At 37.8% G+C, this 14371-nt stretch overlaps 1 protein-coding gene and 1 non-coding gene across 3 annotated transcripts in view; one reads left to right on the top strand and one right to left on the bottom strand.

Moving 5' to 3' along the window:
- B3GLCT (beta 3-glucosyltransferase) overlaps positions 1-14371 on the bottom strand; it is a 162452-nt gene that overhangs the window by 88987 nt on the left and 59094 nt on the right. For both annotated transcript variants that reach the window (XM_059684099.1, XM_059684100.1), the window contains 2 exons: positions 3917-3993; positions 3315-3426 (listed from right to left, as the gene is read on the bottom strand). In XM_059684099.1, coding sequence (XP_059540082.1) covers positions 3315-3426; positions 3917-3993 — 189 coding nt within the window. The remainder of the gene's footprint in view (positions 1-3314; positions 3427-3916; positions 3994-14371) is intronic.
- On the top strand, positions 1426-1554 carry LOC132229060 (small nucleolar RNA SNORA11). Its single transcript, XR_009451627.1, has one exon. It is a non-coding gene; the product is annotated as a small nucleolar RNA SNORA11 (small nucleolar RNA).

Below are 14371 nucleotides of genomic sequence, written 5' to 3'. Positions count from 1 at the left end.
TAACCTGTAAAGGCAATTTAACAAATATTAATTATTTTAATAAAGATTAAATTTTCCATTTAAAATATTGTACAACAGCATAAATTTGCATTAGTAAGAATGACAGGAAGATATTGAAGGGAAAAATGTCAGAATAAAACAAAATAACTGATACTCTACCACATTACATCTTATTATTTTTGTGTAGTTTATTTGTGTCAACAGCCAAGCCAGACTTGCTTTATACTTTTATTTCTAAATTGTCAAATAGTAGAGGGAGGGAGGGAGGGGGAACAACACTGGTTGAGCTAACTTCAACATTATGTAATTTTTATTACTAAGTGCTAGTTTTAAAAGAAATAAAGCATCCTAGATTTTTTTCCTATGGCAGAGTTCAGAAAAGAGGGGGAACCATCTCACTTTTACTCTGTTCTTGCTTTTCATGAACTTGCTTTGAACTTTTGAATTTATTCCAATTTTCATTAAAAAGCACTGTGAGTCACCATCTTCTGAAGAGAATTAGAGCTATGGATAATGGAAAAATAATCTCCAGGTGAAATGAACACTTGGAGGAGATTAAAACTCCTACATCCTGAAAAAGATTTTGGAGTTTTTCCCAAGTCAAAAGGAAACATAAACGCCTAACAAATGTTTTACATAAACCATGGCAAAAGGTACATAGATGCTGGTTAGCATCATCTCAGACATGGTCATAATTCTTCTCTCTTTTGAAGGAATTATTTTTTTAACTTAACAACTGTGTCATTCAATTATACTGTATCTTCCCAGAAAGCAAAGCATGAAGAAAAACTACAATGGATCCTTCAAGCATTTAAACAACATCGAAACTGGTGGTTTTATTACAGTAACAATGTTCTAGTGCTTGAGAAATCTAATGTTCACTGTCCCCCAACTTTTAGGGTCTATTATCAACAAACCAAACAGGCAGCCAAAAGCCACCTTTCCTTCTGGTGTCCTCATTAAACCTGACCCAGTTCTGAGTGGGCATGGGTGGGCCAGGCATCCAGTAGTATCAGAAATGGCCCATTCTGTTTATTCCAAGTTTAAAGAATTCTATAAGGTGATCAGGGTGTAACCTAGGCTTCTCCAGAACAGAGCAGCCTGATTTATTCCCAAGATGCCTCTGAATCAGCCCTCTACACCTGCAGGGGCACTGACCGGAGCCCAGGAGGAAAGCTGACCTCACAGGATTACTCAGTTGTTCACAAGTGTTTATTGACCACCTATTAAGTATTCAATACTCCTCTAGTGCTAGGGATTAGAGGTAAACAAGAGCCATAGAACCATAAAAATATTAGAGGAGTCCACAGGCAGCAAAATCTCAGACATATGCCGAAGCAATATCTTCACTAATACAGCTCCGAGGGCAATGGAAACTAAAGAGAAAATAAACAAATGGGGCTACATCAAAATAAAAAGCTTCTTTGGGTGTGGAGAGAGCAGAGCGCCTGAATAATGGCTTCTCTGTGTACAACACATCCAACAGCAACTTGGGCTTACACCTCACAGGTGGCAGAATACTATGGCCTTCCTGTGACATTACGCCCTATACATAAAAAAATAAATAAATAAAAATAAAATAAAAAGCTTCTGCACAGCAAAAGAAATCATCAACAAAACAACAAGAAAGCCCACTGCATGGGAGAACATATTTGCCAATGTTATCACCGATAAGGGTTTACTAGTAATCTCCAACATTTACAGGGAACTCATACAACTTAACAAAAGGAAGATAAACAACCCAACCAAAAAATGGTCAATGGATCAAAATAGATACTTTTCGAAAAAGGACCTAAGGAAGGCCAAAAGACATACAAAAACATGCTCAAAGTCAATAATCATCCAAGAGATGCAAATCAAAACGACAATGCAGTACCATCTCACACCTGTCAGAATGGCTATCATCAACAAATCAACAAACGAAAAGTGCTGGAGAGGATGTGGAGAAAAAGGAACCCTCGTGCACTGCTGATGGGAATGCAAACTGGTGCAACCACTGTGGAGAACAGTATAGAGTTTCCTCAAAAAAGTACAAATGGAACTCCCATTTGACCCAGTGATCCCACTTCTAGGAATATATTCCAAGAAACTAGAAACACCAATCAGAAAGGATATATGCATCCCTATGTTCATAGTAGCACAATTTACCATAGCTAAAATTTGGAAACAGCCTAAGTGCCCATCAGCAGATGAGTGGATTAAAAAACTGGTACATCTACACAATGGAATACTACACTGCAGTAAAAAAGAAGAAATTCTTACCTAATTTGCAACAGCATGGATGGAACTGGAGAGCATTATGCTAAGCGAAATAAGCCAGTCAGAGAAAGATAAATATCACATGATCTCACTCATTTGTGGAATATAATGAACAACATAAACTGATGAACAAAAACAGATCCAGAGACACAGAAGCATTGAGCAAACCATCAAACCTCAGAGGGAAGGTAGGGGAGGGTAGGGGTAAGGGGAGAGATCAACCAAAGGACTTGTATGCATGCATATAAGCCTAACCAATGGACACAGACAACAGGGGGGTGAGGGCAAGAGTAGCGGGGATGGGGGAGTAATGGGAGGATAAGGACACATATGTAATACCTTAATCAATAAAGAAAAAAAAGAGTCAATGGCTATATCGTATTTGCACAAAATAAAATATGAAAGTAGCAGGGTACCTAACATAAGATGCATCCCTTCTCACCTCCAGACCTTCTTACATATAACTGCTTAGAACACTTTCTCTCCTGTTAATTCCTACTCATCCTACGTGACTCAGATTAAATGTCAATTCCACTTGTGACCCTTCCAGATTAAATATGATGCTCAGCTATGTGCTTCTAATAGCGCCTCACATTTCCCTTATTAAAAAAGTCTCATTTTTTATTGTAATTGCTTCCTTAATGGTCTGTTGTTTTCTTATTATCCTGTACTATCCATGTGGTCAGGACCCTTGTCTGTGTGCCCTGCTATTACAGTGGTACTCAAAATATATTTCTTATCTAAAATACTATGTGGTCACTGTTCATAAGGAGAAGCATAACTTAATTCTGGGTTATAGTTTTTCAACTTTCTGAAACTGTTAGCACATATAAGTAGATTTTTCTTCTCATTTAAGAACAGCTCATGGTAAATTCCATCCCTCTGAAAGCTACAAAACTTAAAGAGAATTATTTAACATTGCTTCCAGATTTTCAACTATTATTACATTCTCTTTCATTTTAAATTACTTTATTAGTTTTAAAAACCTTATAGTCAAAATATTCTTTTAAGCATTTCACCCAAAAGCTAAACACTGGTATTGAAAATGTATTCACCTTTGAGGTATCATATCTTCTGAGTGTTTCTAAGAGTTCTGGAACTCGTATTCTTGTCTCTTCTTCACAGAAGAAAATCCATGATGAATTTCTGCTATATGTTGCAGAAAAGCTGACAAAAGGAAATAGGCTCTAGTAATCACTTCTATAAAGCAAGTTTATAATAAGATTTAAAACTGATAGGCAGGAAATGATGAAGGACATATAAAATGACAAGAAATCTAAAGTTTTACTTATACTTTTTTTCAACATATAGTTTGGGCATATAGGAAAGCCAAATAATAATGGTTTATACAACAGCTAGAGATCCTAAAGTGAAATCTCTCCATAACAACACCAGTTCAGAAGACAGATAATTGTCAAACATAAATATCAAATATAGAGACTTCTTATCTTTTAAAAAAGAAACACTTAAAAATAAAAGTCATTCATGGTTAAGAAGAAATCAGGTTAATGTAATAGTCATAAAAAACTGAGTTCAAATTTACTTCACTTACTGGCTCTGAGAAAAAAAAACACACACCCTCTTATAAGAAAACTAGGGAGCTTACGAGTTTCCAGGTAGAAATGTCAGGAATTGACACATTTCCAGTTAAACGTACTGCGGTAACAGTGGAAGGATGGTCCATGCACCTTCCTGCTTAGACAGCTCATGAAGCAGAAGGACTCTGGGGAGCTCCTAAAGAAATATAGTGCATAACATCCCCTATCAGTCAAACAGTTCATACAAGTTCATTATTTAAGAAGAAAATGGTTGTAATATAAATCTTTGGAGTTAAATATCAAATAAGCTTCATTTCTTTACATAATGTAGCATTTATTTTAACTTCCATATACACATATGAAATGCAAAAACAGTAATCAAAGGTTAAATCAGACTAACAACACGGCATGTTAGAGAGAAAAAGTAAACCTAAAGGCTGAATTAACAGTTGCCCAAGATAATCAGGGCTTTCCTATTGTTGAGTCTAAATTATTCAGTAATTTTCACTGCCTTTAAAAAAAATACTATAAATTTTATACACTCACACATATATATTCATGAGGGATTATTTAAAAATAAATATCATGCATGAAGAAAACTAATAAAGATAATATTTGAATAAAATTTTCAAATAATCATGGGAGCATGCTAATATGAGCAAACTAGAAAAGAAATAGTAAATACTAAATAAAGTTTTATAAGAAAAATAAGTAGCAAATGAGCTATTATATAGCAATTGAAATTATAATAGTGAAGACTTTATAACAATGGAAGCAACTTAATGTTGAATGGAAAAACACATGACTCCAGCAACATAAAACAAATTCACATATGAAGAGAGACTAGAAAGGAACCAGAAAAATGAAAATATTCACGTCAAGATGACAGAAGGCGTTACATGCATGCTTTAAAAACCCTTTAATGTAGTTAAAACATAGTTTAGTTTTAAAAATGTCTTTATGAAAAAGGAGTGAACCTCAACATTTTTCTCCCCAATGAGTACTATCCTTCTTAGCTATAGTAAATACAGGATGGGACAAAAATAGGTTTACAGTTGTGAGTATGCGAAACACAGAGTTTATTCTTGTACTATTATTAACTAGAGGCCCAGTGCATGGATTCGTGCACTCTCACAATCTGGGATCCTTCAGGGGATGCTGGACTGCCAGTTTCGGCCCAATCCCTGCAGGCCAGGCTGAGGGCCTCACCAGTGCACAAATCCATGCACCGGGCTTCTAGTGTGCATATAAGGTCTTTGGTTAATCTCTTCATACCCTCCACCTTTTCCCCTTCCCTCTTAGGTTCATCAGTCTATTCCATGTTTCCATGCCTGTGCACTGAGCATCTGCCCCCTGGTGGTCAGTGCACGCCATAGCTACTGGTCGAAAGGTCAAGCCATCGCTTATGCTTTCATATATATATATATGTATGTATATATATATATGTATTATTTTATTACAAATATATATTATTGTATTATTTTCCATACGAACAACTGTAAACCTACTTTTGCCCCACCCTGTATGTAAGTGATGTCATTAGATATTAAACCTAGACAGGTAATGTCAGCAGAAAGGCCGTGAAGGCACTTTCCTGACAGAGATGCAAAGCCAGGCTTATGACTAATTTCAGTCACAAGAAAAGTACAGCAGGCACAGGTTTAGTCAGCACAAAGGGGAAGTTAAATTCTAGACTAAAATAAACTCTCTGGTTTACTGGTGAACTGTAATCATTACTTCTTTGTTCACTAATCATATGCCAGGATTTTGTATTTACTTCAGTTGGTGAACACAAAAATGGCAATCAAGCTTTCTGTACCCCTATATTTCCAAATAGAAACACTTCAAAAACTTGTATGCTGTCATTAACTGTCTCCACAGGGTTTTTAAAGCAAAGTTCTCAAATATATAAAGTTCTACCCTGACACTCAGAAGCCTGGTCTTGATTTAACTCTTCACTAAGCCAAGGCCACTTTATAAATAATTTTTTATCTATTAACAATACTCAAAAAGCCCCAAAAGCTTTTATTCTTGTTTTATATAGTACATGTATATGTATATGTATGTATATATGCATGTATGTATATATGTATGTTTATACTCAGTGTGTGAATACAAAAGACCCAAACAGATATACATATTACTCATGTGTATTAGCACTTCTAAGATAAAATAGTTTAAAAGATCACAATAAATTTCCCATCAAATGGTCTTATCCCCAGATCTTACCACTTGGAACTGTAATCATTTCTGTTCTTTCTGTTTGTCTAATACCAAAACGGGGTTTAGACCTCCTTAAGGTGCCATATCACCACCAGCCTAAGGCACTTTAAATGAAAAGCATATTTTTCTAATATGTAATTGCATGAATGACTAAAAAACAGTTTTCAAATAAAAAATCAAGGGGAAAGTAAAGGCTATAGAAGAAACACTTGTGCATGCAGCCCTGTCTGCTGTCTATCTGAGCTGTGTCCATTCACCAAACCATGCTATTTCAAACCTAAAAGATAAGACAAAATCCTATCACTAAGAAAACTATGCCACAGCAGAGGCAAGCATAAAGGGGCTAAAAATACAAATGCTCAAATGAGGGAAAATTACAGAAAAGGGAAAGAAAATGAAAAACTTTATCACAATGATTTAAACTTTTTATGTCACCACGACCTACCTTGTTGAACCAAAGTCTACCTCTACTTCTATCCTCAGCATCTACCAGTGTCCTAACAGGCACTTTATACTCAGAAAGCCCACTGGACTTTCAGTCAGTACTTCCTTTGAGCATATTTCTTGTCAAGGCCTATATTCACATTTAAAGCCTCTAATAATTATTAAAAACAAACAAGTTCAAAATCTACATCTAACTCATCACCTGCTTATTACACATATTCATCATCTTCATTAGGGAACCGGGTTCAACTCCAGAGCGGAGCACTGTAAAAAGGCTCTGAGAATGGAGAAAACCCATTACTCTTGATATGGAGGGAAAACCATGAAAAACTGATAGCTAGAAATATGAATAGAATGAAATAAAAAAACAACATTGGAACGTGGATGAAAACAGATTAATGTTAAAAATATCACAAATTGCTTTCATTATTAGGCAGATTTGGTTTTGAAGCACTTTAGTTTTCCTGTGTCTGCCTTGAAAGAATTCCACTCATTTAACCCCATGCTGTTGGCCTTTTCCACGGCCCACAAACTGATTCCCAATATTTGTAACTTGTCCATCCCTTAATTAAAAATATAAGCCTAGCAGTACATGAATTTATGGTCTAATTCAGTCTGACTATTCAGTCCAAGGACTAAATTAGAAGTAAAAGCCCAGGCATTTGTTCAGAATTAGGCAAAAGTTTTAAAAGGCTGACCCTGTTTAAAGAGTGATTCCAGTTCAACTGTATTTCCAAAATCCAATTGTTATATAGTTCTTCAGCACTGAACTGAGCTTTTAGACCAACAAATAAATTATGATGAAAGTTAACATCTGTTTACTGTTATAATTTCTTCCATAAGAAATAGGTAAATCTTATGAGGATAATAACAGAGATATATAATATTGCTGTTTGAAGTATATAGTATCAGACAGATTTACTAGCCTTTAAAAACCCAGTATTATTTATGGACCAGTAGTTTATATATGATGCTATAATGTATCTTCCAGGAATCTGAGCCTATTTAAAAAAAAAGATTTTTCCAGATACCTATCTTAATCATTAACTGTCCTTTCTTATTAACAAGAGAAAAATATCACCTCATTATTTATAAAATTTATTTTTATTAACTGTCTACTTTGAGATACATTACTAAGTACATTTTTATAGCTCATATAAATCTGTCTTAACTAATCATTCATTCACTCATGAGAGGCAGTAAAACTTAGCATCTAACGATCTGATTTCTGGACCAAAAGTACTTATATGAGAATCCTCGCACCATGTCTCTGGGCTGTGCAGCCTTGAGCAAGTTCCTTGACCTATCTGTGCCTCTGTTATCTCATTTCTAATATTGGGATAACTATAGTCCTGGGAATCAAGTGAGTTACTACATGCCTTCACGTGGTACATGATATGTATGTGATAGTTTTTATTATTATTTATTTGACAATATCTGCGTAGCTACTATGTGCCAGGCACAGTTCTAGGAACACAGTAAACAGATGTAAAAAGACAGGGCCACGTCCCTGCCCCCTTGGATCTCACATTCTAGTGAAGGAGACAGGCAATAAGCAAATAAATGTGGAAGGTAATGTCAGGGATACATGGTATTAAACAATAAAGCCAGGTAAAGGGATGGAGTGAACAAGATACCGCTGACTAACAGCGTGGAATTCTTCGCACACATCAGCTGCACCCATCTGCCGTGACTGAGCCCCATCTGTGTGTCAGGAGGCAGCAGAGCAGACGAAGAGGTTTTGGAGCCAGTCAGACTGAGATATCGGCCTGGTTGCTCTATTTCTTAGTGATATTCCATGTGCAAGTCACTCAATCCCTCTGAGCCTAGTTTCCTCTCTGAAAAATGGGAAAATAACTGTAACCACTTCACAGACTTAAAGGAGCGGACACTCGAAAATGGCACAGCACAGTTTATTGACAGGAGCACTGAATAAAATAATAGAGACGTGCACTCAACGAGAGTCACCTAGGATGACTACTGTCCTTCCAGGTCTGTCTCCATTCCAGGCCCTGACACCATATACTCCAAGTCTCACTAGTCCCTTCAATCCCACCTTTCCAAACATGAACTCATCATGTTAGCTCAGAGCCATTGGCCTTCCTTTCATTCACCCACTCACTAACATCCAGTGGAACTCACAACTGACCTTCCTCCATTAGAGTCCTCACAGTTGCCCCAGGCGGGGGTTAGCAAGCTCTTACTAGTCCTTCCAAGCTCAGATGCCCTAACAAAGTCTTTCCTGACACTGCAGGCAGTGTTGGCCTGTCCTTGCCTGTGCCCTCATCTTGCTATGCTGACATAGCTTCATGCAGCAGCACAAGGAGCAGGTGGGGCTCACACATCCACAGTAACTCACTGGGAGCAAGCCACCTGATGGGCACCACCCACCATGGGCACCGTCTACATGGAACACTAGATACTGGACACCGAGGTCACACCACAGGAGTGGGTTCTAAAATGACTGGCTTCCATGGGTCCCTGGCTCCAGACTCAGAATCCTGCATGGCAATGTCCAAGTAGCTACACTCAACCACAGGTGCCCTCCCTGAGCTCAGGGAGCCCAGTGTCTACCTCTGACATTCTTAGTGGGCCACAGCCCAGCTCCCACCATAATCCCATGAGTAGAATTCTCCAATACTGACAGGAGTTCAAATGCTGGGCAGCCAAAAAGAGACAAATGTTCATGTCACGGCCGTTCACATGGTATGAAGAATTAATTCGGAAGCAGATATAGTCTCACTGGGGCATCTTGCCCAGGCCCTTGCATAAAGTAAATGCCCAAAGTTTTATTACATAAATGAATGAATAAATTCTTATTCAACAGCAATGTAATCAAGTCTGCAGTTTAACACATTAACACCTATCATTTACTACAAAAAATGAACTTTTAATCATTAAGCATCCAATTGCTCTCACTTAAAAAGAAATTTAGTGATAGTGACATAACTCTCAATGCTAACCTTTTAATGAAGTACCTCCCACTGTCTCCTTGCCAATTAAAAAATCTCTAAAAACAGAAAACACAAGGCCATCTTTCTCAAGCTTCTTCACACTATAACCTATGAAAAGCTTTGCTCTGGCTCTCCTGGCTTATTTTATGGAAATGAGATTTTTTTTTTTAAACGAACAAGCCAAGGCCTGACTAACTTTTCCCATGAAAATAGTGATCTCCAAAACTTTCTGTGAACAAGCAAAAATAATCATTTATTTGTGAGATTAAGAGTCTGCCAGGTTTTCAATAAAGTTCATATCACAAAAAGGCAATAAAATTAGAAGTGTCTGTTCCCTTCAAAAGCTATTGACTTGCCGGGGGTGGGGGGTGGAATGGGAAGATTTCTAGCAGCTCGCCTGGCTCCATTTGGCCTGAAGCAAAAATGTAATCCAATATCAACCATAAAATGTAATTTACAACTGCACCAACCCCCCAAAATAAAACCTCATAAGCATATCCCGCTTCTAAATTTGTTTTCCTGTATTTGCTGCCTTAAAAATAGAACCACAGTTTATCTTGCTGTGCTGACGTAGCTTCATGCAGCAGCACACAGAGCCGTTTATCTGTGGTTCTGCCTCTTCCCAGGTCCTGCCTTCATTCCAAACTCCATCCTACTCTCTCCCAGCACTCACTCCTTCGGTCACTTACTTCCCTGTGCCCCATGCAAAATGATTTCCTAACCTAGCATGATCCTTGCCCTGCACTAAGGTTCAAAGTCACACTTTATAGTCTTCAAAATGGTGTGTGGATCCTTATTTTATTAGAACCTACTAAAAAGCCCCCATACAATGATGCTTTATCTTCTCTCCTTTACTGTTTCCAATTTCATAGCATTTTGAAACTCCTTTGGAGGACAACGGTTTCCATAATGTTAGACCATGTTAATGCACTTTTGAAGCTACAGTGGAAATTATCTTTTTCTAGGATCTCACTGGTTACTGGACCCCAGATCCAAAGGGAAGAAAGACCCTCCTCTGACAACCTGTCCATCACAACATCAACAGAGGACACTCCACGGGAGCCCTCCTCAGCCTCGAAGCTCTTTGCTCCCATTTCATGTAACAAACAAAATACACATTTTTTCACACAAATAGCCACTTAAGAAGGAATTCTTTTTAAGTTAAAAAAAAAGACAGAAGTCAAATTGTAATTGGCACACAGATGCTATGCACACAGAAGAAAATGCAGTAAAATGTCTGATTAATTTGGAGGTCATCTCCAAACACTCCTGTGGGCTTCCATGAGCCCCCTCCACTTAGCTTTTTGATAACACACCTCTTTAAATAGTCAATATTTATAATGTCATAGGACCCTTCCATCTATCATATAAGGGGTTGGAAATCTCAAGAAAAAAATAGCACTTCTTCAAAATCTGTATCCTTATATCTGTGCATTTGCCTTTAAGAAACCACATTTGTCCACCAGATACCCATGTCTCACCAACTTTGATTGCCATCTGCTCCTGATCTAAAAAGATCGCCATTCTATTGCTCCTAGGTGCTTTACACACCCCACATTTTGCCTCCACAAATGCCAGTTCCAAAAGTAAACTCCAGGAAATTCATGTCTGCATCTTCCAGTCCGGTTCCAGGTTCTAAGTCAACATCCCATAGCTAATGTCCAATCTTCCTGCCTGAGTTGACAAAGCCTCCTTCTTTATTCTCAGGCTTCACATGCACAATTAGCACATTACTAACTCGTGCTTTTTACACTCTACTTCATTTTTTTTTCTAATGTGTTTTTTTTTTTAATTCTCACCCGAGGATATGTATTTGCTTTTTTTATTGATTTTAAGAAAAAGAGGAAGTGAGAAAGAGGAAGAAACATCAATGTGAGACAGGAACATCGATCAGTTGCCTCCCGTACATGGGCCAACAGGGATTGAACCCACATCCTAAACTCTGCTTCTTAAACAGCTTCCAGTAAGCATTCCCTTTCTCTAGGGCCCCATGTGTTGTCCAGAGATGTCATTTCATATTCAAAGGCACCTACTGTAACTATGGATGTCTAATTCATATTTTTTTAGTAATACTTTAATATACTACAGGTACTTAGTATAGACTTCTAATTCCTATTTAATTATGTAGTCATTTCTATTATGGAATAGTTACCATCTAAATTATCAGTAATTCAAAGAACTAGAATGTCTTTTCTAATTCCCTTCCAACCCTCTGCTCCATAGCATTCTAGAATAATACTCCACATGTAGAATAGCACTTGCTAAAGTCTGCTGGCTTACTGATTAGAAGAAATATATAATTATAAACATCAAAGCCATTATAAGTTTTAAAACTGGAGATGGGGCAGCAAGGTGGGAGTAGAAGGATCATACCTCAACATAATAAAAGCCATATATGACAGGCCCACAGCCAACATCATACTCAACGGACAAAAACTAACACCATTTCCCCTAAGAACAGGAACAAGACAGGGATGCCCCCTCTCACCACTCCTGTTCAACATAGTACTGGAAGTGTTAGCCATTGCAATTCGGCAAGAAGAAGAAATAAAAGGCATCCAAATTGGAAAAGAGGAAGTAAAACTGTCCTTATTTGCAGACGACATGATATTATACATACAAAACCCTAGAGATTCCATCAAAAAGCTACTAGACTTAATACATGAATTTGGCAATGTAGCAGGATACAAAATTAACCCCAAGAAATCTGAGGCATTTCTCTACACCAATAGTGAACTTTCAGAAAGAGAGATTATAAAAACAATCCCGTTTACCATTGCACCGAAAAAACTAAGCTACCTAGGAATAAACTTAACTAAAGAGGTAAAAGACCTCTACTCAGAAAACTACAGGACGTTGAAAAAAGACATAGAGGAAGACATAAACAGATGGAAGAACATACCGTGTTCATGGATTGGTAGAATCAACATCATTAAAATGTCCATACTACCCAAAGCAATCTATAAATTCAACGCACTTCCCATTAAAGTACCAACAGCATACTTCAGAGATCTAGAACGAACTTTCCAAAAATTCATCTGGAATAAAAAAAGACCCCGAATAGCTGCAGCAATCCTGAAAAAGAACAAAGTAGGTGGGATCTCAATACCAGATATCAAGTTGTATTACAAAGCCACTGTTCTCAAAACTGCCTGGTACTGGCACAAGAATAGGCATATAGATCAATGGAATAGAATAGAGAGCCCAGAAATCGGCCCGAACCAATATGCTCAATTAATATTTGACAAAGGAGGCAAGAACATACAATGGAGCCAAGATAGTCTCTTCAATAAATGGTGTTGGGAAAATTGGACAGATATATGCAAGAAAATGAAACTAGACCACCAACTTACACCATACACAAAAATAAACTCAAAATGGATAAAGGACTTAAATGTACGACAGGAAACCATAAAAATTCTAGAAGAATCCAAAGGCAACAAAATCTCAGACATATGCCGAAGCAATTTCTTCACTGATACAGCTCCTAGGGCACTTGAAACTAAAGAAAAAATGAACAAATGGGACTACATCAAAATAAAAAGCTTCTGCACAGCAAAAGAAACCATCAACAAAACAACAAGAAAACCCACTGTGTGGGAAAACATATTTGCCAATGACATATCTGATAAGGGCCTAATCTCCAAAATTTATAGGGAACTCATACAACTTAACAAAAGGAAGATAAACAATCCAATCAAAAAATGGGCAAAGGACCTAAATAGACACCTTTCAAAAGAGGACATTCAGAAAGCCAAGAGACATATGAAAACATGCTCAAAGTCACTAATCATCCGAGAGATGCAAATCAAAACAGCAATGAGGTACCATCTCACACCTGTCAGACTGGCTATCATCAACAAATCAACAAACGACAAGTGCTGGAGAGGATGTGGAGAAAAAGGAACACTTGTGCACTGCTGGTGGGAATGCAGACTGGTGCAGCCACTATGGAAGACAGTATGGAGTTTCCTCAAAAAACTGAAAATGGAACTCCCATTTGACCCTGTGATCCCACTTCTAGGAATATATCCCAAGAAACCAGAAACACCAATCAGAAAGGATATATGCACCCCTATGTTCATAGCAGCACAATTCACCATAGCTAAGATCTGGAAACAGCCTAAGTGCCCATCAGTAGATGAATGGATTAGAAAACTGTGGTACATCTACACGATGGAATACTATGCTGCTGTAAAAAGGAAGGAGCTCTTACCATTTGCAACGTCATGGATGGAACTGGAGAGCATTATGCTAAGTGAAAGAAGCCAGTCAATAAAGGAAAAATACCACATGATCTCACTCATTCATGGACAATAGAGACCATTATAAACTTTTGAACAATAATAGATACAGAGGCAGAGCTGCCTCAAACAGATTGTCAAACTGCAGCGGGAAGGCCGGGGAGGGTTGGGGTTCAGGAGGTAGGGGGGTAAGAGATCAACTAAAGGACTTGTATGCATGCATATAAGCATAACCAATGGACATAAGACACTGGGTGATAGGGGAGGCTAGGGGACTGTCTAGGGCGGGGGGATAAAATGGATACATATGTAATACCCTTTGTAATACTTTAAGCAATAAAAAAAAAAAAAGTAAAAAAAAATAAATAAATAAAGTCACTGGAGGAAAAAAAAAAAACAAAAAAAAAAAAACTGGAGATGGGGGAGGAACCAAGATAGTGGCACAGGTAAACACCTGTACTTGCTTCCTCCCACAACCACATCAAAACTACAACTAAAATACAGAACAACTATTATTCAGAGCCATGGGAAAGCTGGCTGAGTGGAAGTACTACAATTACAGAAGTAAAAAAGAAAGTGCATGGAGACCGGAGGGAGGTATGGAGGTGGGAAACGGGCTGGTCCAGCACCCGGATGTGCCGCTTTTTTGATCGGGAGGGAGATCGCCTCTGCAGAGGCCACCTGGAGGAGCAAGGCCTCATCTGGGAAC

This window comes from Myotis daubentonii, chromosome 2 (assembly GCF_963259705.1).
Source record: "Myotis daubentonii chromosome 2, mMyoDau2.1, whole genome shotgun sequence".
NCBI lineage: Eukaryota > Metazoa > Chordata > Mammalia > Chiroptera > Vespertilionidae > Myotis > Myotis daubentonii.
The sequence above is the reverse complement of the archived record's forward strand: the minus strand, read 5'-3'. Positions and strand labels throughout refer to the sequence as shown.